The sequence below is a fragment of the Nymphalis io genome, chromosome 18 (genome assembly GCF_905147045.1).
Source record: "Nymphalis io chromosome 18, ilAglIoxx1.1, whole genome shotgun sequence".
Classification (NCBI taxonomy): domain Eukaryota; kingdom Metazoa; phylum Arthropoda; class Insecta; order Lepidoptera; family Nymphalidae; genus Nymphalis; species Nymphalis io.
In genome coordinates this window covers 5,674,344-5,701,720 of record NC_065905.1, presented here as the reverse complement: position 1 = coordinate 5,701,720, position 27,377 = coordinate 5,674,344, and the positions used below count along the sequence as shown (strand labels likewise).

The 27,377-nt window shown below is 34.7% G+C and overlaps 1 protein-coding gene across 3 annotated transcripts in view; it reads right to left on the bottom strand.

The window, feature by feature from the left end:
- The window catches only part of LOC126775286 (flotillin-2), a 246,230-nt gene that overhangs the window by 16,415 nt on the left and 202,438 nt on the right, over window positions 1-27,377 (bottom strand). Inside the window, exon 1 of one of the 3 annotated variants that reach the window (XM_050497105.1) lies at window positions 20,119-20,255. The exons of the other annotated variants lie outside the window; for them this stretch is intronic. Within the exon in view, the coding sequence (XP_050353062.1) occupies window positions 20,119-20,134 (16 nt within the window). The 5' untranslated portion in view covers window positions 20,135-20,255. Of the gene's footprint in view, window positions 1-20,118; window positions 20,256-27,377 lie in introns of those variants that run through there. 3 annotated transcript variants of the gene reach the window in all.

The following is a 27,377-nucleotide window of genomic DNA, read 5'->3' as shown; positions in this document are numbered from 1 at the left end:
CTGTAACAAAATATTTATGAAGAAATTAAGTAAATCCTGAAAACTATTATATCACATGAATTAATCACAAATCCCGACGAAATGATGATACAGTCGACCCTGGAAATAGGTTACTGTTCACGGCACGAACGTATCAATATTAATGTCAATATACTTTATGTCCTCAAATCAAAACAATATCATATTTTATTGACGTATAAAATCCGTGTACGTTTTCGCGGGACCCGCCGCTCGCGACGGTCGCGGCGGGACTGCTTTTCCGACATCCCTCGCGCCATAGTTCTTGTAATGCTCTATACAGCCTGACCATTTATATATATCGAAAAACGGGACACGTACAAATGCTTTCCTTTTAAAAATAAATTACATGCTTATTGTTTTATTACTCTCATCATTTTCTAAATTAAATACAAGAAAAAATAAATTTCAAATTATAAAATAATACAGATTATATTCTAATATTATTTACATAAAACATATTGTTGACGTTGACACAACAACAGTTGTTTTCATTGTTAATTATTTTATCGTTCTAATAAAATAGACACGGAATGTATATTTTAGAATTATTTTTTTTTTCATTAACTTTTAACATTATAAGCGTGACCTATCTCGGCATCATGAAATCCCTCGGATTATAGTATCAACGTTTTGTTAAAACGATTTGGTTCGAACGATTCTACGTGTCTATAATGGATTTTCATCAAAAATAAAATGGATAAGTTTTTTAACAGCAAAAAGTAATTGAGAATAATGTCTATAAGTTCTTATAAAGTACACGCCAGATACTCTCCCTTTTTTTTATTAATGACAAAAAATGGGTCTCGCCTCGTTTCGACTACAAACTAAGCGCTACAACACTCCGTAAAAGGTTTTAGATGAAAGTTATTTGAAATGTTTTTACTCCAGTACACAATGTCTTATATCTTTTTGCGTGTGTGCAAATGTGATTATGTCTATGTACATACAAATGTCTACTCTCGCAGGTACTTATCTTAAAACAAATGATAAAACTTTGATTGATTTGATTTTGGTAGATTTGAAAAGAACATTTTTGTATTATATAATAAAAATAATAATAATATCCTGTGACATTTTTCATTACATCCTGCCTGTGAATCTCCCACTGCTGGGCTAAAGGCCTCCTCTCCCTTTTTTTTTTAGGAGAAGGTTTAGAGCTTATTCCACCACGCTGCTCCAGTGCGGGTTGGTGGACATTTTGGACATTTTTCACAGACGGCCATCTGATCCCAAATTAAGCTTGTACAGAGCCTGTACTATGTAAACCAAACAACTGATATACTACATATACTATTTTTCTTTTATAAATACATACTTATTTTATAAATATATAAGTATTATCTATAATTACACCCAGACTCAGGAAAAACAGACATGCACACAAATATCTGTACAGGCTGGGAAGCGAACCCACAACCTTCGGCGTGAAAGGCAAGCATCCACCAACCACGCTAACCGGCTCGTCATATATATTATATAGTCTATTTATTGAGAAAGGTTATAGACTATAATACATCACGCCACGATCCACGGGCGCGGAGCCACGTTTAACGTGCGTGAAATCGCGCAGAGCATCTAATGTTAATAAGAATTGTTCAGTACAATTAACCTTTAAATTTGAAATTAATTATCATATTTCCACGTTATTATAATTTTTTCGTAAAATAACTTTTTTGTGATAAAATAAGTAAAGGCTTTTTACAACATTGGAAATAACGAAAAAACTCGCTGCCGAGCTTTAAACGTCTTGATATAAAAAAAAAAATGACAACAAAAGAAAAAAAAATATTCAAAACTGTTCGATCGATTTAAAAGAAAATATATTTCTTCGAGACATATAGCACAATAGTATGTCCAAAATCATAATTTGACATAGTGACATTGTATTGGAGGATTTACCTTGAGAAATAAGGATTCGTTTACCTTGAATAAGGTAACCGACCACGAGTATAATAATATGATAATGAACACAAAGTAGTGCTTCTTCGAATTAGAACAAGAGATTTTCAAATAAGATTATATCACGTGTTATTCCCCTGGGTCATCTTTCATGGCATATATTCTAAAACACTATTTAAATTCAGATCAATTCAAAGTACACCACTTCAGAGCAGAGAAGGTATCATGAGTATAAGTATTTTTAATATGCTGGGGTAAGACATGGATTTAAGGGGAGCCGATAACAACCTAGGCTCTCTACCGTCAACCTCACCTGCTCGTGGTACATCCTGCTAATCAACGAACGAGGCTCTGGCGACCGAAATAGTGGCGGTATAACCACACAAATGCTGGAATCCGAAAATGCAATTCCTGATAGCGGGCAGCAGCGCTATTAGTGAAAGATTTCCAGCCACTGCGGTCACCAACCCGCCTGCCAAGCGTGGTGACTAAGGCAAAAACCCCCCTATGAGCGACGACAAAAATTCACGGCCCCCAATTCCCGGTAATCACACTATTCCTGGCCACGGTACCGGCCATGGTAACGGTGCGATGGGGGGTGCTAAGAATCTCCGGGCTACGGCAGGGTACCACAAACGGCGACTGTTTCTGGCCACGTATAATGGACGCTCTCTGCGGCTGGACGAACATCTGACAGAATTGGAAGAGAGTTAAGTCGTATTAACTGGGATATAGTAGGTCTATCAGAAGTCCGAAGACAGGGCGAGGACACGATGACACTAGATGCCGGTCACTTACTATACTTCCGAGAAGGACACCAACCATACCAAGGTGGCGTCGGCTTTTTGATCCACAAGTCACTCAGATGCAATGTCGTGGAGGTTGGCAGTGTGTCGGCGAGGGTGGCATACCTTGTCTTAAAGATAACCGAGAGGTATGCCTTGAAGGTTATACAAGTGTATGCCCCAACGTCTACATACACTGACGAAGAGGTCGAAGCCATGTATGAAGACATAGTGAAAGCTATGTCTCGTACCAATACCTTCTACACAATTGTTATGGGTGACTTCAATGCCAAAGTGGGAGTACAAGAAGATGGTGAATCGAGGGTAGGAAAATTCGGCTATGGGCGCAGAAATCATCGGGAACAAATGCTGGTAAACTTCCTCGAGGCTCAGCGATTATTTCTGATGAATTCATTTTTCCAGAAAAAGCCCCAAAGGAAGTGGACCTGGCGAAGCCCCGATAACATAGCGATGAATGAGATCGACTTCATTTTATCCAATAAGCGCCAAATATTTAGGGATGTCTCCGTGATCAACAGGGTAAACACTGGAAGTGATCACCGCCTGGTAAGAGGTACCCTGAATATTAACACTAAAATAGAACGATCGCGGTTAATGAAGTCGACTCTTAGACCAACTCTGCCTCAGGTCGAAGCTGGTTGCGAAAGCTTCCAGCTGGAACTACAGAACCGATTTGCCATGTTGGAAACCAGGCAGGGCATTGACGACGCCACCAATGGTCTGGTGCGTGTCATCCGCGAGGTAGGCCAAAATTACTTTCGACAAAAGAGCAATGGACGTAAGTCGAAGCTCTCAGGCGAAACTCTGAACGAGATGACGAGGAGACGAGAATAGCAGAACATGACGCCATCTGAGTGTCAGGCACTTAACAGGAAGGTTAAAAAACTAATAAGGCGTGACAAAAGACGAGCGAATACCCGGAATATTGAAGATGCTATAGCACTCAATAGGGGCTCAAAGGTTTTTGCAAAGTCACATACCTCCTGTTGTCACCTGACAAAACTCAGAACCATACAAGGCACAACCGTCACCTCAAAACCAGAGATTCTAGCTGAAGTCGAAAAGTACTATGGTGATTTATACTCATCACGAGTACCTCCACCTGAGTCCCACAGTGCGGATGACCCACGAGCCAGACTAACACGCCATCTATCAGACGATCTTCCCGACATCGAAATCGATCGCCCAAATGGGCGAGATTAGGATTGCTCTCGGGCAACTTGGAAACAACAAGGCTCCAGGAGATGACGGAATTACCTCAGAGCTTCTCAAAGCAGGAGGCACACCAGTTCTGAGAGAGCTGGCTAACATCTTTAATTCCGTCCTCCACAATGGTATAACACCGAAGACATGGAGCAGAAGTGCTGTGGTGCTGTTTTTCAAGAAGGGCGATAAAGCTCTTCTGAAAAACTACCGCCCCATTTCACTTTTAAGCCATGTTTACAAATTGTTTTCGAGGGTAATCACGAATCGTCTTGCCCGAAAATTCGATGACTTCCAACCCGTGGAACAGGCTGGGTTTCGAAAAGGCTTCAGTACCGTAGACCACATACACACACTAAGGCAAATAATACAGAAGACCGAGGAATATAATTAGCCTCTATGCCTAGCGTTTGTGGACTACGAAAAAGCCTTCGATACCATCGAGACCTGGGCTGTTCTGGAATCCATGCAGAGATGCCTAATTGACTGTCGGTATGTCCAGGTGGTGAAGTGTTTGTACGAAGCCGCAACCATGACCGTCCAAGTACAAGATCAGAGTACAAGACCAATCCAATTGCATCGCGGGGTAAGACAGGGAGATGTAATATCACCGAAACTCTTTACCAATGCATTGGAGGACGTCTTCAAGACGCTCGATTGGAACGGACGCGGCATTAATATAAATGGCCAACACATTACACATCTGCGATTTGCCGACGACATTGTCATCATGGCGGAGACTCTGCAGGATTTGGAAGAGATGCTAAACAGCCTGAGCGATTCTTCAAGACAAGTAGGTCTCGGGATGAACATTGAAAAGACCAAAATTATGGCAAACCGTCATGTATCCCCGAGACCAGTGGTCGTAAATGGCTCTCCACTTGAAGTTGTGCAGGAATATATCTACCTGGGCCAAACTATACAACTTGGCCGGCACAACTTTGAGAAGGAGGCTAAAAGAAGAATACGTTTGGGCTGGGCGGCATTCGGGAGGTTACGTCATATTTTTGAATCGTCGATCCCACAGTCGCTTAAGACCAGGGTCTTCAATCAGTGCGTCCTACCTGTAATGACTTACGGTGCCGAAACGTGGACACTTACCGTAGGACTGGTCCACCAATTTAGGGTCGCTCAGCGAGCAATGGAATGCGCGATGCTTGGGGTTTCTCTGGCAGATAGAATCCGAAATGAGGACATTCGCCAGAGAACTAAAGTCACCGACATCGCGCTTAGAATTAGCTCGCTGAAGTGGAAGTGGGCTGGTCATGTCTCCAGGCGCATTGATGGCCGATGGAACCGACACGTGTTGGAGTGGAGACCACGCTTAGGCAAACGTAGTGTAGGACGCTCTGTGACAAGATGGGCCGACGATTTAAAAAAGGTGGCAGGTTCGGGATGGATGCGGACTGCCCAAGATCGGGATGGTTGGCGTTCTATGGGGGAGGCTTTCGTCCAGCAGTGGACGGCAAAAGGCTGAAAAAAAAAAAGAAAAAAAAAAGACGTATCTAGATAAATATACCCGTTGCGATACGTTTAACAGAAATGATTTGTCATAATTTATATTACAATTATTATGTTTAACAAGCTTTATTTAATTGTTAGTAATTTAAAACAAAAAAAAATCTTCAGCTTATAGCCTATTCCAAGCACAAGAGTAAACACAAATAAACAATTTAGACATTGAAGATCGAGATCTTGTATAATATATGACCATGAAAATGTCATAATTATAATAGTCATTGTTGCATATCACATTCTGACATTTCACCATCGTGTTCTGCGATGAGCTTCGAATTTGTTCTTAAAGAATAGCTTTACATTTCTCAAGCTAGACGTAGCGTAATGACTAAGACAGATAGTTTCGCACGAATAATAACATCTGCAAAGATTTGTTTGATTTATTAGTTACTCAAGCTTGATATAATATTATTATATGTTAAAAAATAACATTTAATTTAGACTTTTTATTTTAAGAATATTTTTTTATTATTTATCTTATTTCAATTGACTGTTTAGAAAACATTATTTAATAAATTTTCTGTTCAAAACTAGATATCTTAAGTCCTATCTCAGTCTTGAAACTTTTACAGTGAATCCTAAGAGACAGCGCTGAAGTCTGTAAGATAGATCTATTAATCTAGTTCAGACACAGATGCCTTATTCCATTAAGTTTTATATTGTAATTGCTCGTTTGTCAATTGTGACATAGAAATAAATAATTTTAGTATATATTACTATACATATAGTATATGTTATAACACCTTTAGGAAAAACCATTAATATATTAAATATTTTTCATTCAGTTTATGCGCTTATATTTAAATATAATTGATCTGTAACAAAATATTTATGAAGAAATTAAGTAAATCCTGAAAACTATTATATCACATGAATTAATCACAAATCCCGACGAAATGATGATACAGTCGACCCTGGAAATAGGTTACTGTTCACGGCACGAACGTATCAATATTAATGTCAATATACTTTATGTCCTCAAATCAAAACAATATCATATTTTATTGACGTATAAAATCCGTGTACGTTTTCGCGGGACCCGCCGCTCGCGACGGTCGCGGCGGGACTGCTTTTCCGACATCCCTCGCGCCATAGTTCTTGTAATGCTCTATACAGCCTGACCATTTATATATATCGAAAAACGGGACACGTACAAATGCTTTCCTTTTAAAAATAAATTACATGCTTATTGTTTTATTACTCTCATCATTTTCTAAATTAAATACAAGAAAAAATAAATTTCAAATTATAAAATAATACAGATTATATTCTAATATTATTTACATAAAACATATTGTTGACGTTGACACAACAACAGTTGTTTTCATTGTTAATTATTTTATCGTTCTAATAAAATAGACACGGAATGTATATTTTAGAATTATTTTTTTTTTCATTAACTTTTAACATTATAAGCGTGACCTATCTCGGCATCATGAAATCCCTCGGATTATAGTATCAACGTTTTGTTAAAACGATTTGGTTCGAACGATTCTACGTGTCTATAATGGATTTTCATCAAAAATAAAATGGATAAGTTTTTTAACAGCAAAAAGTAATTGAGAATAATGTCTATAAGTTCTTATAAAGTACACGCCAGATACTCTCCCTTTTTTTTATTAATGACAAAAAATGGGTCTCGCCTCGTTTCGACTACAAACTAAGCGCTACAACACTCCGTAAAAGGTTTTAGATGAAAGTTATTTGAAATGTTTTTACTCCAGTACACAATGTCTTATATCTTTTTGCGTGTGTGCAAATGTGATTATGTCTATGTACATACAAATGTCTACTCTCGCAGGTACTTATCTTAAAACAAATGATAAAACTTTGATTGATTTGATTTTGGTAGATTTGAAAAGAACATTTTTGTATTATATAATAAAAATAATAATAATATCCTGTGACATTTTTCATTACATCCTGCCTGTGAATCTCCCACTGCTGGGCTAAAGGCCTCCTCTCCCTTTTTTTTTAGGAGAAGGTTTAGAGCTTATTCCACCACGCTGCTCCAGTGCGGGTTGGTGGACATTTTGGACATTTTTCACAGACGGCCATCTGATCCCAAATTAAGCTTGTACAGAGCCTGTACTATGTAAACCAAACAACTGATATACTACATATACTATTTTTCTTTTATAAATACATACTTATTTTATAAATATATATGTATTATCTATAATTACACCCAGACTCAGGAAAAACAGACATGCACACAAATATCTGTACAGGCTGGGAAGCGAACCCACAACCTTCGGCGTGAAAGGCAAGCATCCACCAACCACGCTAACCGGCTCGTCATATATATTATATAGTCTATTTATTGAGAAAGGTTATAGACTATAATACATCACGCCACGATCCACGGGCGCGGAGCCACGTTTAACGTGCGTGAAATCGCGCAGAGCATCTAATGTTAATAAGAATTGTTCAGTACAATTAACCTTTAAATTTGAAATTAATTATCATATTTCCACGTTATTATAATTTTTTCGTAAAATAACTTTTTTGTGATAAAATAAGTAAAGGCTTTTTACAACATTGGAAATAACGAAAAAACTCGCTGCCGAGCTTTAAACGTCTTGATATAAAAAAAAAAATGACAACAAAAGAAAAAAAAATATTCAAAACTGTTCGATCGATTTAAAAGAAAATATATTTCTTCGAGACATATAGCACAATAGTATGTCCAAAATCATAATTTGACATAGTGACATTGTATTGGAGGATTTACCTTGAGAAATAAGGATTCGTTTACCTTGAATAAGGTAACCGACCACGAGTATAATAATATGATAATGAACACAAAGTAGTGCTTCTTCGAATTAGAACAAGAGATTTTCAAATAAGATTATATCACGTGTTATTCCCCTGGGTCATCTTTCATGGCATATATTCTAAAACACTATTTAAATTCAGATCAATTCAAAGTACACCACTTCAGAGCAGAGAAGGTATCATGAGTATAAGTATTTTTAATATGCTGGGGTAAGACGTATCTAGATAAATATACCCGTTGCAATACGTTTAACAGAAATGATTTGTCATAATTTATATTACAATTATTATGTTTAACAAGCTTAATTTAATTGTTAGTAATTTAAAACAAAAAAAAATCTTCAGCTTATAGCCTATTCCAACACAAGAGTAAACACAAATAAACAATTTAGACATTGAAGATCGAGATCTTGTATAATATATGACCAATGATATCGCTTTTCTTCCAGTAAAGTTTTAACTTTCCCTAATGAAAATACCAATTATAATTCTGAATTAATTTAATTAATAACTTCCGCTGCAAAGCATTACTTAATTATATTGAAATAAAATTATTCACGAGTCAATAAACCTATAGCACAACGAAATATTTTTTCATTTATTAGTTTTACAGCAAAAACAAACTCAGCTTAATCCAACATACGTTTATTTGAATCCACAAATGAAAATATTTATCAATATTTTACCTGACATTTTCATATATACATATATATATGTTAATTTATCCGACGTTAAGGTAATTTACCGTCAAATTACCCGATTTATATAATAACTGCGTAGCAAATCCCATTATATTGTTTACGGGTCACTTGGCAATGCTATTTTTATTTTTAGCTACATAATAACTGTTATTATAATCGTGCATTTCTGTAGTAAAATTATATATTAAAAAGGCTTCACACGGGTATAATGAGGATCACATCAAATTATATTGTAATACATATAATTCAATTTTTTATCGGCATGTCGGCAAATTCATTTCGACATCTTCAATAATCATCTTCATATTTCGGCCAATTTACACAAATGTACAGTAATAGCCTGTGAATGTTCCACTGCTGCGCTAAAGCCTATTCTCTTTTTTTGAGGAGAAGGTTTGGAGGTTATTCCATCGCGCTGCTCCAATGCGTGTAGAGTGTGGCAGAATTTCAGTGAAATTTGGTTTCCTCACGATGTTTTCGTTCACCGTCAAGCACGAGATGGATTATAAGCACTAATTAAGCAGTTGGAAATTCAGTGGTGCTTGCCCGGGTTTGAACCCAAGATCATCGGTTAAGATTCACTTTAAACACGCGTTAAAATATGTAGTGATACATAAGCGCGTTTTCCCTTGACACGTTATTTTCATCCCAATAATGTTTGTTAAGCTCAATACCGCAGGCCATTATTCAACATTATCAAATTTTCAGCATGTTTGACATTCCTCACGACAACATCTATTAAACGTCTCAATACTGGTACACGAATAAATATCTACTAACTACATATTCTATTTTTATTAAAAATACTATCAGAAATAAACATAAAAGTAACTAAAAATTATTGTACTTCGTTTAGGTTTATTTTTCATTTATTATAACCGAAAAAGTTCTACTAGCAAGATCTTTATGTAATACTGTCAGTGTGCGAAGTCTTTTTTTACTTATTCGATAACGTTGACGTTAACTTTGTATGGAATAACTAATCGTCTCGGCTTCGCACGAGTAAATAAGAACAAAAATGTATTTTGTATTGGATTTGCGTAAAATCCGTTCTTAGTGAGCGTCTACGTCGGGGAAAGAGTGACTGTGACAAATTTAAAGTTAATCAAGCGAATAGTATAGGAGATCTCGTGATGAATGGTATTAGGCTATAAACTCATCAGATATTCTACCGCAAAACTGTAGTAGTTGGTATTGTTGTGTTCCGGTTTGAAGGGTGAGTGAGCCAGGACATAACATCTTAGTTCCCAGAGTTAGTGGCAAATTGGCTATGTAAACGATGGTTAACATTTCTTACAATGCCAATGTCTATGGGCGTTGGTGACCATTACTATCAGGTGGCCCATATCATATGCTCGTCCGCCTCCTATTCTATATAAAAAAAAATAACAAAAAAAATCGGGTTCCATACAAATAACAACGCTTAACGTTAACGTTAACGCTATCGTATAGGTACGTAAAAAAACTCGCACACAGTGACCGAGCCTATCTGAGTTTTCATGTTCTTAATTTGTGTTTATAATTCATTCGTTCACGGCCTAAAAGTAAGCAGTAAGTGTGGAATAAAATTCTACTACATATGTATCCGCCAATTGGATTGGAACTTTATCTAAGTAAGTTACAAACCTTCTCGTTGTTTCATTAAAACTTTTGTTATATAGTTTAATGTGACAGAGGTTTAATTGATTTATATTGCACAATTTGTAAATCTTTAAAACAGGACATATTTAAGCTGAAACAAATATTGCGACGTTATAAACATAATCATTGCAATAGTGATAGTATCCAGGAAAACAAATTGGATTGGATTGGAATTATCCATAGTGAACGGACACATACGACGTAGCAGAAAGTATTTTAATCAAGTCCAAACTTTATTGGAAACATTGTGAGAGCAATTTTAGTCTTATTGTTTTGTCACAAATGCATCAAAATGAAAATGAACTTTATTCAAGCACATTACATATATATAACACTTGGGAATATTTAATTAAAAGTAAATATAAAGCAATAATTTGTTTCGAATGAATATTCTATCGAAAAGAATAGGAAAGAAATTTAATAGTTTCTCTCTTTCATCTATTACTTTATATATAATAACTATATACGGTTTTATATACATATCTATTATTTCAGCATTATTCTTAATAAGAAAAAAACCATTAGCTTTTATAGCCTCCGTTTTCAATCCCGGGTGAAATGATTTTTCTATTAGGTATAAAGATAAGATTTACTCGATTGATAGCTCGTAAATATATAGTATACTGCTACATAAAAATAAACATTACTGATATTGATAATGTATTTTTTTCATTATGCCATTATTTTGATAAGATAAGACTGTGGGTAGTGCTATTTGTTTTGATTTGTTACATTATTAATTTCATTTATATTTTTAAATACATGTGTATATAAAATATCATTATAGACTGCCTCGTTAGTCATATGGCTAGATATAAGGCCGCAGATCCACCTCAGGCCGAGGTCTTGGGTTCACATCCCAAGCCGGGCCAGTAAAAAGTTATTGATTTTTCTGTCGAAAATTCTCAATGAAGTCTGGAAGTTAGAAGTGTGTACACGTGCCTCGGAAAGCACGTAAAGCTGTTAGTATTGCGCCTGAACTCTTTCCGGTCGTGTCGGGTTACCGTCCCATCGGATTGAGAGTGAGGGAATAGAGAGTGCACCTGTGTTAGCGCACACGTTTGTGCACTATAATATGTCCTGCGCAGTTGGCTATCTATGCGATATCTTGTTCCCCTTAAATATTGGGCTATCGTACGTTATACAAAATAGACTTTAATTAAAAAAATATTATATTTGAAAACATGTTAGAAAACAAATGTCACTTATTTGACTATATGTATACTATTATATATACGACTAGATACGTATTCATTTGACAACCGAATAACCATTAGCTACCATTATTCATTTGAAACATAAAAAGGCAATGTAATCGAACAACGTCGTTCACTTTGTTATAATTCTTTTATATATTAGCTAGCTAGCTATCAAAAATATAAAACTTTTAAAAATATTAAATATCACCTAAGAATACCTCTTATTATAAATACAGTTAAGTGTACAATTTTTATAATCCAAGTCTACGTTAAGCCTCGCTATCTCTAGCTGAAGCTATCCGACCGTTTCCTGTTAAATTGAGCAGGAACTACGAGCTACGGAGACATTCTACCTAAGACATTGAAGTCTGCGAGTCTACTGTATAAGGGCCTGCATACGCGCGACTATCCCGTATAAATAATATAAAAACTCACACGCCACACTCCTATGGCCTTCTTAGGCTAGGAAGGGAGTGGATATGTATAACGTCAGCGCGGCTTTCCCCGTGCTGTGATATACTCGCTATCAACCACACAGTACCCGAGTATCTATAAAATCCAATGCGGGTTGGTGGCACAAATTTAGAAGCATTTTATAAACGCATATAAAGCACATTAAAATTGAGAGGTGCTTGCCTGAGTTTTCCCCATTTCATCGGTTGAGATTCATGTTTTCTAATTCCAACCACGGGTCACCTCAACTTAATATAGACACTCAATGCAGAAAAAACGTTCTGGCGGATGAACTGCAATACGAGAAATCAGATCTAGTAATTTATTCAACACGTAATTAACAAAAAGGCTTCTTAATATAATTGAATAATGTAACAAAAAATAACATTTGATGTTTAAGAGAAGATAGATTTTAATGTAACGTTAGTCATTGAAGCGATTGCAATGGAATTAACGGCGTATTATAATGCCCTCTGGACCGATTTCGACCACGGCGGCCAATCTCAGGAGAGATTAGCCAACTGCGCAGGACATATTATAGTGCACGAGAGTGTGCGCAAACACAGGTGCACTCTCTATTCCGTAACTCTCATAATCCGATGGGATGGCATTTCGACACGACCGGAAAGAGTTCAGGCGCAGGACCAATGGCTGTACGTGCTCTCCGAGGCACGGGTGTGTATACACTTCCAACTTTCAGACTTCGGGCTGCTAATGAAAATTTTCTGACATAAAAACCCGATAACTTTTTATTGGCCCGACCTGGGAATTGAATCCAGGACCTCCGGGTCTGCGGCCTTAGATCAAGCCACTAGACCAACGAGGCAGTCAAAACGTTTATATCGTAATATTGTACATATAGCTCAACTAATTTTATGTTAAAAACCATTAAATAAATCGATTAACGATAATAGTTTTACAGATTATGATAAACTGTGAAAAAATTTAATAGCCATACCTCTTGTTTTTAGGATCAGAGATAAAATCTCTTCGTTTAAACAATGTTTATTTACCAGTTATTTATTAAATATAAGATACATGATAAATCTCTTCCAGGTAAACATACGCGTGTCACTGAAAGGGATATTTTACTTTTAATTGTATTTAATTAAAACACAAATCATACGGATAGCTAAAAATATTAAGCATATATGTATATTTTGTACTAAAGACATCTCCACGGCTTATTGTTTTCGGTCAATTTACTCGGCAACGGCCTGAAAGTCGTAGAGATAGAGTCGGAGTAATGTTCCGTAATGTAGAATAGGATTTTTTTTTAAATCTCATGCAATGGAGATTATGGGGTTAGAATTATTTTTTTTAATCTTAGAATGCAACGCGAACATCTTATATAGAGAGTACCGAGATGGCCCAGTGGTAAGAACGCGTGAATCTTAACCGATGATCGGTGGGTTCAAACCCGGACAAACACCACTGAATTTTCATGTGCTTAATTTGTGATTATAATTCATCTCATGCAAGTGGTGAAGGAAAACATCGTGAGGAAACTTGCATGAGTCAAATTTCACTTAAATTCTGCCATATGTGTATTCCACCAACCCGCATTGGAGCAGCGTGGTGGAATAAGCTCCAAATCTTCTCCTCAAAAAGAGGAGAGGAGGCCTTTAGCCCAGCAGTGGGACATTTATAGGCTGTTACGGTTATCTTATATAGAATAACGTATTAGTGTTATACTGTGTTGTAGTTATTAACGCCAACCTTTGGTTGTAGGGCTTTGTGCTAGCTCATCTGGGTAGGTAACACCCACTCATCAGATATGAGCTGAGTGAGCCAGTATAACTACAGGTACGAGGGAGATAACATCTTAGTTTGCAAGGTTGATGGCGTATTGGGTATGTAATGGATGGTTAATATTTCTTCAATGTCTATGGGTGGTAGTGATCACTCATTTGGTCTGTTTACCAGTTCACCTACCTATTCTATATGTATTTTAATTATGTATTGAATTTATACAAATTAATGACTACCTTGTTTCGTATGGATTCTATCTAAATTGATGATTGCAAACTTTTTATTAGCTACTAGCTAATCGACCCGTTTTCGCACGGGTAGAATAACGGTCTACATAAAAACTATTATAGGTTTTCGAAACAAGCTAATACACAGCATGTGTTGAAATGCCTTTTTAATTTCATTTGTAAACATTTATTTAATACCACGTAGCGCCATTATACGTTGATCGTACCACGTCAGAATCATTTATTCAAATGTCAATGCAATCGAATGAATCGTTTAGGAAAATTTGTAGAACATACGTCACTAACAAAGAAAATATTTAGGTATATAGAAGAGGAAGGTAAGTTTATCTTGATCAGCTAGTTTTCTAAATTTAATACGTTATTAAAATCGCCAACAATTATTAGGAATATTAATACTTCATCCATTTTTTTAATTTAATTAATATTATTTGAAACATCGATTCATGCTACATTCATCAATTATATGGTTTATTGATATGTCATTACGGTATACTTAAATACATAAAAGTTAAAAAAAGGAATAATGCTACGTAGAGTAGGGTCGAAATTCAACAAAGGAGAGAAAGAGGCGTTGTGTTATATTTTTTGTTTGAATTCGGTTATACCTGTGGTGTAAAAGTCCTTTTTTTTATTATATTTCAGCACTGTCTGTGTGGTCTATTGTATACAACAATGTCATGATATAGTAAAATTTCATTGATCTTACGGAGCGGTGACTTTCATGTATGTACATAAGCTGTAGATCTCCGTTCAAATATATTTTTATAAAACCAATGAACTACCATGGGATATATCATCTTGGCATCCATGGTTGATGGCGCATTGGCGATATAAGGAATGGTTAATTCTTGTATATAAATTAATCACAATGATTTAACATATGGGAGCACAAATGTAGCTGAAGCGTCATACTATTAAATTAATACAATCATATTAAGAGATTGTAAGTTCCAAAATCGTACGTGACCAGCAGCCGAAAGTCACATTTAACTATTCCCTCGCTTCTAAACTTTATCTTAGTCGTATGTATATAATATTATTTGAATAAAATTGGTGCATAATAATTGACGAATAAGTGTTCCAGATGGAATTAGAATAATTTATTTTTGCCCGTATTTTCATGCAACATTACAAATGCGTTTTGAGCCAACTTTTTGCTGCCAAGATTGATTTACAAAACCATCCAGTAATCCTTATAATAATTTAAGAATATCAAAATTAATATAAATTATATTAAAATAATTTAAGAATATCAAAATTAATTACAAAATACAATAAATTAATGTTACTATCGTGAAACAGCTTTTAAATATTCCTTTTAAACAACTTTTAAGTTAATGTTTTCTATTTACTTAAGGTGAAGTTTTGTAACTTATTCCACCACACTGCTCCAATCCGGACTAGTAAATACACGTGTGGTACAATTTCATCCAACACTTACGACGTACGTTTCCTTACGATGTTCTCCTTCACCTACGAACCCGAGATGACGTATTAACTCAAATTAAGCACCTAGAAATTTAGTGGTGCTTCCCAGGTTTAGAAGTCAGTCGTCGTTAAGATTCATGTATTTTAACCACTAAGCCATCTGGGCTCATTATTTTATACATAATATACACAAGCCTTCTCAATTTTTTTCAAGAGATATATTCTTCATAGCGCAAGCAACTTTGTTAATTTTTTCTAAAAGTTACCTCGTTCCTATTAGAGCTTGACGCTCAGTTTACCTAACGTCAAATAAAGTTGCTTGAGAAGGTCATGGTCGCACTTGTTTCAAGTTCAGGGAGTAAACTTAGATAATAAACATTACGTCATATTATGTAAGTAGCTTTATTTTACGTAGCTTGTAAAACGCAAATATCGATAAATGATTGACATTGTGAGCATGAAAACAATATGTACTTATAATAATTTATATATTTTATACAAGCGCGTTCAAACAAACAAACAAAGAAATAGATAAGATGTTCATGACTCTAAATTAAATTTTTTAGCTAATATTTATTTCATAAAGCAGTAAGAACTATTAGTTATTTTAAGAATTTAAAAATACAATTCATACGGCATTTAGAATAGTCTAGAAGAGGTCAAAACCCTCTCATATTTACATATCAAATAATGGTCTCCGCTTACCCCTGAATGTTTACATTTGTTCTTGAAAAGACAAAAAACGTTCCGCTTTTAGAATATAAAAAAGAAGACCCGTCCGTCTATTTGCTAAGTATGGAAACTTTTTATAAATCTTTAGCGTTATCAAGCTATAGATGTCCAACCTTGACTTTTAAGAGAGAATCATATTTATAAACCAGTATTAATTTATTCCACATTCAAAAACTAATTCAATTTGCTATTCTAGATCATATAGCGATCAAAACCAAAATTATGTGCATTATTTCAGTTCAATCAATTGTATGGAATTGGTTTAAAATTCAATTACAAATTCACCGCACGTACAAAGAGGTAAATTTAATTAAAAGCTTAGGAAAACGTAAACGACCGCCGAATTGCAGAAGGATATGTAACGAGGTGTTAAACAGTTCAAGGAAAAGCGTTTCCAATTTAATTTTTCAAAACTAATTATCACATTCTCTTTATCTAGTATTAAAAACTAGAATAAAAAAAAACACCCGACTCATAAATACCTCAAAAAAGTTGATATATAATCTTTTTTCTATGAAAATGATTGCAATGAGCTCAAAGACGATGCCTCTGGCGTAATTTGGTGAGGAGTTGGACAATCCAGATGATGTGGAGAATCAGGTCATGGTTATCATGTTATAGTAATATTATTGAAATCATAGTGTACTAAATTTTGAATCGATCATACCAGTAGAAGTTGCTCACATCATTTCAATAACTAACAAAAAAAACGCTGAACAGATTACTGTTCTAAGCTATGAGCTTAGGATATTCCCGATGAGGTCACCTTTCAAACAAGAAAACTAAATCAAAATCGGTTTATCAATTTAGGAGCTTCGATGCCACAGAACACAGAGATACAAAAGTAACAGCCTTCTCTTTGTTAAGGGGGTTAAAATACTAGTGATCGTAATCAAAACTTACATAAAGAGCTATTTGTGTTTGCTTTTATTAAAGTGGCTTTGTAACGCTTTCTCATCTGATATTTCATAGTATAATGGGCATACTTTGCGCTTTTGTATTCTGATGTAAGGAATCAGTGAGCGAGTGGAACTATTCTAACAGTCTGAACCCTTATTGCTACTCATCTGATTAGTGCTAATAAAATCTTTGAAAAATAATATTTATTAATGTCTTTAAAATTGGATTGATAATATGACGATCGAAGAATAAAGATTAATTACAAACATGGCACAGAATTATAGGTTTACAACAAATTAACGCAATCGAATGAACACGTGGAGGCATAGAATAGGAATGAAATTTAATTTGGACAGGATATCCTATTATTATTAAAATAACTAATTATGACGATGTCAAAAACTAAAAACTTTCGTTTATTTTTTTTCATTCAACACCCATATTTCATACACACCAATATTTCATCTTAACTTAACATTAATCATTACCGTCAAATGGTACAAACTATTTGAAACAGTTTGGTTCCAACGCGTTCGATACTGCGTCGGATAACGAGACCCTTGCCGAGACATATGTACATTCCATTTGCGCATCTGCCTACCTATTTTATTAAAATATATATTATATTATATGTGTATAGTATAGTAAACTTTGTAAATAATCTGTGACAATTACCAAAAAGTATTTGCAGTAAAACCTTATCGTCAATAAAATTTATGTTTTAGCCTGTTGCAATATATATTTAGAATTTTAGTATTGATGAATTGTTCAACAACACAGTTCTATGAAAACACTGTGGAAGTGTAGAACAGTAGTCGGTTATTTCAATCCAATATGTTGTTTAAGAATTTTACTACAGAAACAATACAGCAATTCACACGTGTTTATTTATTGCTCTGATTTGATTTATTTCGCAGAATACTAATGTCCTTGTTTTATGATTTCACTAATTTTATTCTATGTATTGATCATTTATGCTGATATTAAATAAGGTGCATATCTGCAATACAGTAGTAGTAACAGCCTGTTAATGTCCCACTGCTGGGCTAAGGCTAACTCCAAACCTTCTCCCTTTTTGAGGAGAAGGTTTGGAGCTGCTCCAATGCGGGTTGGTGGAATACACATGTGGCAGAATTTCGATGAAATTAGACACATGCAGGTTTCCTCATGATGTTTTCCTTCACCGAAAAGCACGAGATGAGTTATAACAGAAATTAAGCACATGAAAATTCAGAGGTGCTTGCCCGGGTTTGAACCCACGTTCATTGGTTAAGATTCACGCGTTCTTACCACTGGGCCATCTCGACTACATTCTCGACATCTGCAATACATTATCATAATAATAAAAATACGTTTGCGGTTTTGCAGTACAGGCGTGAATTCCACCACACGGGCACTGTAAGAATACCTACGATCGGATCATAAAATATACAATCTATACTAATATTATAAAAGCGAAAGTAGCTCTGTCTGTCTGTTACGCTGTTATGAATAAACCACTAAATTGATTTTGATATATTTTTTTATATAGAATAGGAAGGCGGACGAACATATGGGCCACCTGATGGTAATTGGTCACCAACGCCCATAGACATTGGCATTGGAAGAAATGTTAACCATCGCTTACATCACCAATGCGTCACCAACCTTGGGGAACTGAGATGTTATGTCCCTTGTGCCTGTAATTACACTGGCTTCACTCACCCTTCAAACCGGAACACACCAATACCAAGTACTGCTAGAATATCTGATGAGTGGGTGGTACCTACCCAGACGAGCTTGCACAAAGCTCTACCACCAGTATTATATACCAGTTTGAAATTAAACAAACTTAAACTTCAAGGAAAGACATAGACTTTATTTTTTATATCTATCACCAGCCCTTCTAAAACGTGGGTGAACCCGCAGGCGAAAACTGTTGTTAAAATTTTATTGTTACTTTAGTAAAATAGAAAACAGACGCTCAGAAGAATAAAATATAAAAATGTTTCGTTTGTTTATCTAAAACTATTTGACGTCACGAGTTTAGTTAATTAATATTTTATCAATGGGTTCGTAATTTATGTAAATATTATTTGTAATTTTCATTCTGATTTCGTTTAATAGGTAGCCTGTCTGTATTTATATTTTGTAAAGCTAAAATAACTCGTTCGTTCATTTATTTATTTAAACGCACTCATCTAAGGATTTTTTATTTATTTGTAACATTTAGGCTGACTGATTCACATGATGGATGGACGCCTATTGACATTGGCACCGTATGCACCAATATTTTTTTAATCTTATTTATAATAAAATATATTTAATGCTATATCCTGTGATACATAAAGAAGTGAGTGACGAAATTGTTTGCTTCGGAAGTTGAGTAAGTTTAAAAATAATTTGCTTGCGTTATTCTTTCGAATTAATATAAAATAAAATATGTTAATAACAAAGTTCTAGTACCAATTTGTGTCTGTACAAACGTACATAAAAACCCAATGAGGTCTGTTAAGGGTTGACCTGAGACCCTGATAGCGCCCGAAAGGTTTTTAGAATATTTCGAACTCGCCGTTTGAAAAGTTTCAATTACAGATTAATTTAAACGAAGATCGCTGTCCTTTTTCACTGTTTTTTATTTCATAATTTAAGTAAAATTTTATAAGGTAACAAGATGACAAAAATAGTTCTTATATTATTTAAACGCTATTAGAATAATAAAATAAGCAACAACACAAAATTATATAAGAATTTTAAACAAGAAATCTAAAGTTTAAAATATTGGATATAATTATTAGATATAAAGTACATTTTCCTTTGACATTTTATAATTAAAAAACCTAAAATGTGAACGGCTTACCTTTTAACAACAACATAAGTAGCGCCAACTGTCAATCCAAGCTTAAAAGCGCTCATCCATATCAGCGACATGACGAAAAAAAAACTATATCAAAAATCGTACTATTAGACTAACACATACATCACTGAACTATTTAAAAGAAAAACCAAAAGCTATTTTTCTACATAAACTACGATTCTAAATTTAAATTATAACGAAACGCAAACGCAATTTAATTTTTTAGTAAAAATTTTTATAGATGATAAATAATATTTGTAAACTGTATCGCGCAAACGGCTTCGACCGAATGTTGTGGTCGCATGGTCCTTACGATATATTATAAGCGCAATACCCCCCCGCCACTTGAGTAGTGTTATTTCTTACTTTATATTTTGTGATACAATTTAATAATACATTGCAAATTGATAATATTTTAACAATAAAAATGTTAAAGCAAGTAATCGACATATTATTTAGTGATAATATTATAATTATTGGTCTTAGTAATTATCACTTTACAATACCTGTATATAATTGTAATATATTTATTTAAATTTAAATATTATTGCTAATGTGCATTTTATATATCACAAAATATTATCATATCTCAACGTAGTCGAAGAGAAAACTTGTAATGAACAAAAATGCTTATAAGCGCGTCTCTATGGCGTGCATAACTATGTTAGTAAATAAAAAAATAATTATTTATAGATCTTTTTGCGTGACATCGGACACTTACTTATATACATAAACTGAAGACCATTTCTTTTTTCAATGAACATTTGTTTAAAAATAGTCCAAATTAAATATTAAAAAAAAGTAAAAAAAAATCTAATCATAAATTCAATTTTTTGTATAAGTTGTATATAAAGTTGGCTGCCTCGTTGGTCTAGTGTTCAGTTACAAGGCTTCGGAAACCACGTAGAACCGTTGATCCTGTACTCTGCACTGATCTTGAAAGCTGAAGGATTTGCCGTTACATCGGATTATGAAATTGAGAGAATAAGGAGTGCAGTTCTGTTTTCTCACACACAATACAAGAGAGAATTATTTTTTCCGATGGCTTCCGTGGCAGAAATTGGTTGGGAGGCCTTCGTCATCGAAGTTGTTATAATAAAATAGAACACAGACATACAGATGTCTCTAACCTCTGTCTGTAACTCCTCTTTTGCGCATTTGAGGTGTAAGAGAGACAAAAAGTGTGATATTATTAAAAATTATTAATGACCCGTTTTAATGCAGACGGATTAAGTCATTTGGGTATTATTTATTGTTATAATATTTGCTTTTTTTTGCTACTACTAGCATTTTAAGAAATGTTAACCATCGCTCACATCACCAAAGATGGCATATTGGGAACTAAGATTTTATGTCCCTTGTGCCTGCTTTGAACCAAAATTAAGTACCAACGACAATCTAATCAATAAATACGTATAAAAATATATACAATTTTGTATATTTTAAGAATTCATCTTAGAAAATCTCAAATCGTATACGAAGTCGGGAATGAATAGATAATGACTTATAAATGCATAATTATAAACTGGCTTATTAATACTTTAAGTAATTAAACAACACATAATAATTACTGTATGCAATACAAGAAATACCTTTTACGTTGTTTCTGCGTTATCCAGCATCACATGACTAATGATATAATTTTCTTACTCTCATTATTTTGACAAAACATTTATTATATAACGAATATTATTTATTATTAGCCGGGATGGCCTAATGGTTAGAACGCCTGAATCTTAACCTACGATCGTGGGTTCAAACCCGGGCAAGCACCACTGAATTTTCATGTGCTTAATTTGTGATTATAATTCATCTCGTGCTTGACGGTGAAGGAAAACATCGTGAGGAAACCTGCATGTGTCTAATTTCATTGAAATTATGCCACATGTGTATTCTACCAACCCGCATTGGAGCAGCGTGGTGGAATAAGCTCCAAACCTTGTCCTCGGAAGGGAGAGGAGGCCTTAGCTCAGCAGTGGGACATTAACAGGCTGTTACTGTTACTGTACTGTTACTGTATTATTTATTTATTATATATATAATTTTGCTATATTTATACATTATTTTATGTTAAGCCGTAATGGTCCAATGGATACATGAATGTTAACTTACAATAGCGGGTTCAAACCCGAGCAAGGCACTTGTGTTAAAAATGTATCTCGTCTTCGACGGTGAACAAAATCTGCCACAACTAGTAAACCGTAGTAAACTATCACGTTCCATATTACATATTCCACGATATTTTATCTGCCTATTACTCCTATATCTCAATTTTTATCCCTTACACAAGATTTTTTAATTACTTCTCCAGAAAAAAGTTCCGGAAGAATCAGTGACGTAGCTAGGCGGACTTAATACGTGGTTTGTTTAATTAAATTATTTATTAACATATGGTATGTTATATTTATATATGATATATTGTAAAAAAATATTTTTTTTCTTTGAGCGTCATTGCGCGGAAACTCAAATTATATGAAGATTAAAAACAGCAAATAACTTTATTTTTGAAAGGACGCATATAATGGTAATATATAAAGTAATAACACACTGTTAATTATAATTACTTTTTAATTATTATTTGTTTTTAATTAAACATACGAAACGAAACGAAAACGAAAACAGTCACAATAACGCAAATAGAACAGGTTATTTTGAATTAGTTGATAATGTTAAAATTATAACAAATCACTAAATCGTTTTATTATTGAAAACAAAGTGGTCTGATATTTGTATAAAAGTAATAAACAAAATTTAATTTACATAATAATGTTTATACAATAAACCTGGTCAGTTTGTTTGTATAGGTAAGTATGTTTAATAGCGCTAATCTTAGGAACTACTAAGCCGATTTCGATAGAATTATTCTTTTAATTGATCGTAAGGTTTTGTGCGAGCTCATCTATATAGGTACCACCCTATATTCTACCGGCAAAGTAAATCAAGGCAAATACAATGGTAAATTTGAAGGATGAGTAAGCCAGTGTAACTAAAGGCATAAGGGAGGCATAAGGGGAGTTTTCAAGGTTAGTGACGCATTTGCGATGTAAGGGATGTCATGATCTGTACCGTAGCTATCTTTAATTTATATTTGTACATATTTAAATCCTCATATCTTTCATCCTCCTCGTTTTCATGTACATAATTTGATTTCATCTCGTACTCGGTGATAAGGAAGACATTGTGAGAAAAACTGCATGTGTCTATTTTCATTGAAATTCTGCCACATGTGTATACACCAAACCGCATTGGATATCAGATCGAAGAGCACACAATACGAAGACAGGCGCCTTAGAAAACATACAATAACAAAAAGGAAACTCAAAAATATATAAACGCATAAGCCGATGAACAGATATAATTACGTATAATAATAAAAATGCCTTTTTTTAACACACCTTAGAAAGTGATAGCGATATATTTGACCGTAACAAATTACTTTAGACAATTTTAAACATAGTAATTAGCACTCAAAATTACGAGAATCGCCTTGACTTCAAAAACATTGGTTGGAATGGCGGCAGTGTTTCCGCGCTGAATAGAAGTAATTGCTTTCGGAAATGCAGACAAAACTTCAGAGTTTAACAATGAATGCCAGAATTGGAACTAAGGCACTAAATATTTTAGTTTAAAGTAACTTGTATTAAGAACTATAACTATTCGTTGTACATTTAGATGTGTTTTATGAAATGTTAAATCGTGCATTCACTAAATTTATCTTTATTAATTTCCGCTATCGTATCAAGTGCTAGGTTAAGTTAACCAATGTGCTTTTCTGTTACGTTAGAGGCGTACTCCAACGTTGGAGCTCGGAGAGGCAGATCATGGTCCGCGAAGTTGGACAAGACCGGAAGAGGGAATCGGCGTTGAGACAGTAGCTTTCTTTTGTGAGACCGTCATGGCCCAGAAGAAGACGGCGGAAACGGGAAAGGGCCAAAAGTGCTCGATGGTGACGACGTCTGTGCCGTCTCGGCCCCTTCACAGCCCCGACTCCTGGAGCTTAAAAGATAAAAGGCTTAACCCTGGGGCCATGGATGTGTAAAGTGAGAGCATCGCATGCCCTATAATTTAATTGATGATAATCATCATCAATTAAATTTTAGGGCATTGGGATAGGGATTGAATAGTTAAGACGTTAAACCATAAGAAAGAAACATACAAACTCACTTTGTCACGCATTGATCACATAAGTTAGGGTTAATGTTATGAAATACGAAGTACTTGTAATACGGTCTCAACAGTTTATTTACGAGCAAATTAGTGTATAATCGAAGTAACATTTCCAAACTTAAATAGCACTGGAAATGTACGTTACAAATAACTAGCGGGTATATACATTCGCCGATTGAGTACCGTTTTAACCCTAAGGGCACGAGAGACATAAACACAAGCCTCAGGCCTGTTTGTCAAAACGCCGAGATCCAAGTACCGCTTATTTTTTTATGGTTAAAAGTAATTGAACAATGTTGTTTACACCTGTAATGATTTATTCACCTAGATTTAATACCCTGTATCTAATGCTAAGTGAATGTGTTAGTGATAAGTCGATGGTGTAACTATTTCCAATAAATAAATAAATAAATAAATAATGTACGGTTGCTTACTCTGATAGAAACTTAAGGTTAAAATAACAATCTTAGAAAGATATAAATCAAAATATTAACAGATCTTATTCAATGATGCTGATGATGATGAGCCGAGATGGCCCAGTGGTAAGAACGCGTGAATCTTAACCGATGATCGTTGGTTCAAAACCGGGCAAGCACAACTGAATTTTCATGTGCTTAATTTGTGATTATAATTCATCTCGTGGTTTACGGTGAAGGAAGGAATGAAGGAAAACATCGTGAGGAAACCTGCATGTGTCTGATTTCACTGAAATTCTGCCACATGTGTATTCCACCAACCCGCATTGGAGCAGCGTAGTAGAATAAGCTTTAGCCTAGCAGTGGGACATTCACAGGCTGTTACTTACTTAAGTTTTATATAAAAAAAATATCTTCAATTAATGAATATATGATTGTGAATGTTTTGCGTTATTTAATCCGCTCTATGGAACAAGTGTCGTGTTCCTACTATCACAGAAATGTGTGGTTGTGTGTGTTTTCCGTAAAACAACCCGTACTATACAGCAAGAAATTCAAGCCTATTTTTTTAGGTCATGTTACATTTCCCGTTGTAATAGGTTAGTTTTGCCCGGGCTCCGTTCTCTAAGACTACGTGATCCCACGCACGTATCGAAGTACAGTCGGAAAGGTAAAAGTCACATTCACTCTTAGAGATCATTGTTTTTATAACCATATAACTGTCAACGACAATGAAATTAAGCACTTTTGATTCTTACTAGTAACACAATCGTAATTATGCTATTTCAAAACTGTACTTACGAAGGACTTAAAAATTAATGTCTTTTTAATTATATATAAAAGACTTTTTGTTGTCTGCTAACGTCCAGCATTAAGAAATACATATTTGACATTTCGAGAAGGTCTTTGTTATGCAACTTAGGGGTACATGAAGAAGGCATTTGGTTTTAAGATTTGAGGGAGACTACATCTTTCAATATTTAGCATCATCCAATCGATCTGATCTAGATCTACTTAGCATACTAAGGCAAATAAATAGGGACATATATGTATTGGGATATAACAAACGTATCATACCGAAAACGCTTAATCATATAAAATATCATTAAATATAAAAAGTGATGTTAGTGTATAATAATAATAATAATAATATCCTGGGACATTTTTCACACACGGCCATCTGATCCCAAATTAAGCTTGTACAAAGCTTGTGCTATGGAAACCAGACAACTGATATACTACATAGACTACTCTTTTTTTGTAAATACATACTTATATAGATAATTACACCCAGACTCAGGACAAACATTCATGTTCATGCACACAAATGTCTGTCCTGGGTGGGAATCGAACCCACAACCTTCGGCGTGAAAGGCAAGTGTTCTACCAACCACGCCAACCGGCTCGTCAACGTCGTATATCCATTTGAAATTACAATTTATGTAAGTTGACACGTATAATGTTTTTTTTATTTTTTATTACAGCGAATGTTTTATACTATCTACTTTGTAAACCTGCCACTAGATGGCGCTGTAATACGTACTATTCAACCGGCCGCTATAATAATATATATGAGGACAATGTCTGCCGGCTGGCATTGCTTGTACCTATATATACTACATACTACTAATCTAAGAATATACGGTCTTGCTTATAAACGTATTTACGTGTCTATTGAATCCTATCGGAATCGAATATAAAGCATCGCTATGAGCTATCGTCTCCACAAAACAAACATTACATTTAATTGTTTGAATATGATCTTAAATGTTTTTATCGTTCAGAACTTACATGATAATTAACAGTCACACCAATAAACATACATATATAGGAATGAGTATAGTGGCAAAAATATTTTCGTAGACCCACCACCACACCACAGACACCACCACAGAGTCACACACACACACGAAAGACGTTGAAAAAGACGTTTTTGAAAACAGAATTCGGCATTCGAATTTCGAACGAATAACGTCACGTCCGATGATAGAAACGCGCGTGCGTGATCAAATAGCATCCTCCGCCTCCTTGACAATTTCCAAACCAAAACGCGTTGCCCTACGTAAAGGAAATTCTTATCCCTCATTTGGATTCCCCTTCCTCGACCGAGGCTTTAACAAGCTCAGAAAGTCAGTCCCTTAGACTTATTTATGTTTACCAAAACTCATTTCGTAAGCCATGTTGGGTTTCTCTGTTGTATAAGTTTACTTAAAGTCTGGGCTTTAGCCGAGTGTAAATAAACTGCATTGTCGAAGTAGAACAACATATATTCAGTTGATTTTAGGTTAAAGAAGTGTTGACCTAAATTTTAGAACAGCAATCCGTTTCAACATATATGTTTAAGAAATTATGGTAAATATAATATTTCAAATATATATTATGGTAAATATAAATTATGGTAAATATACTTAAAAAAATATACGAATGTCAGAAACACTGGTGGTAGGGCTTTGTGCAAGCCCGTCTGGGTAGGTACCACCTACTCGTCAGATATTCTACCGCAAAACAGCAATACTTGGTATTGTTGTGTTCCGTGAAGGGTGAGTGAAATTAGTTTAATTAGAGGCACAAGGGACATAACATCTTAGTTCCCAAGATTGGTGGAGCATTGGCGATGTAAGTTTTTATTAAATATAGTTTAATTATTTTTCGTCGTCATAATAGTGAAGAAGGTTAGAC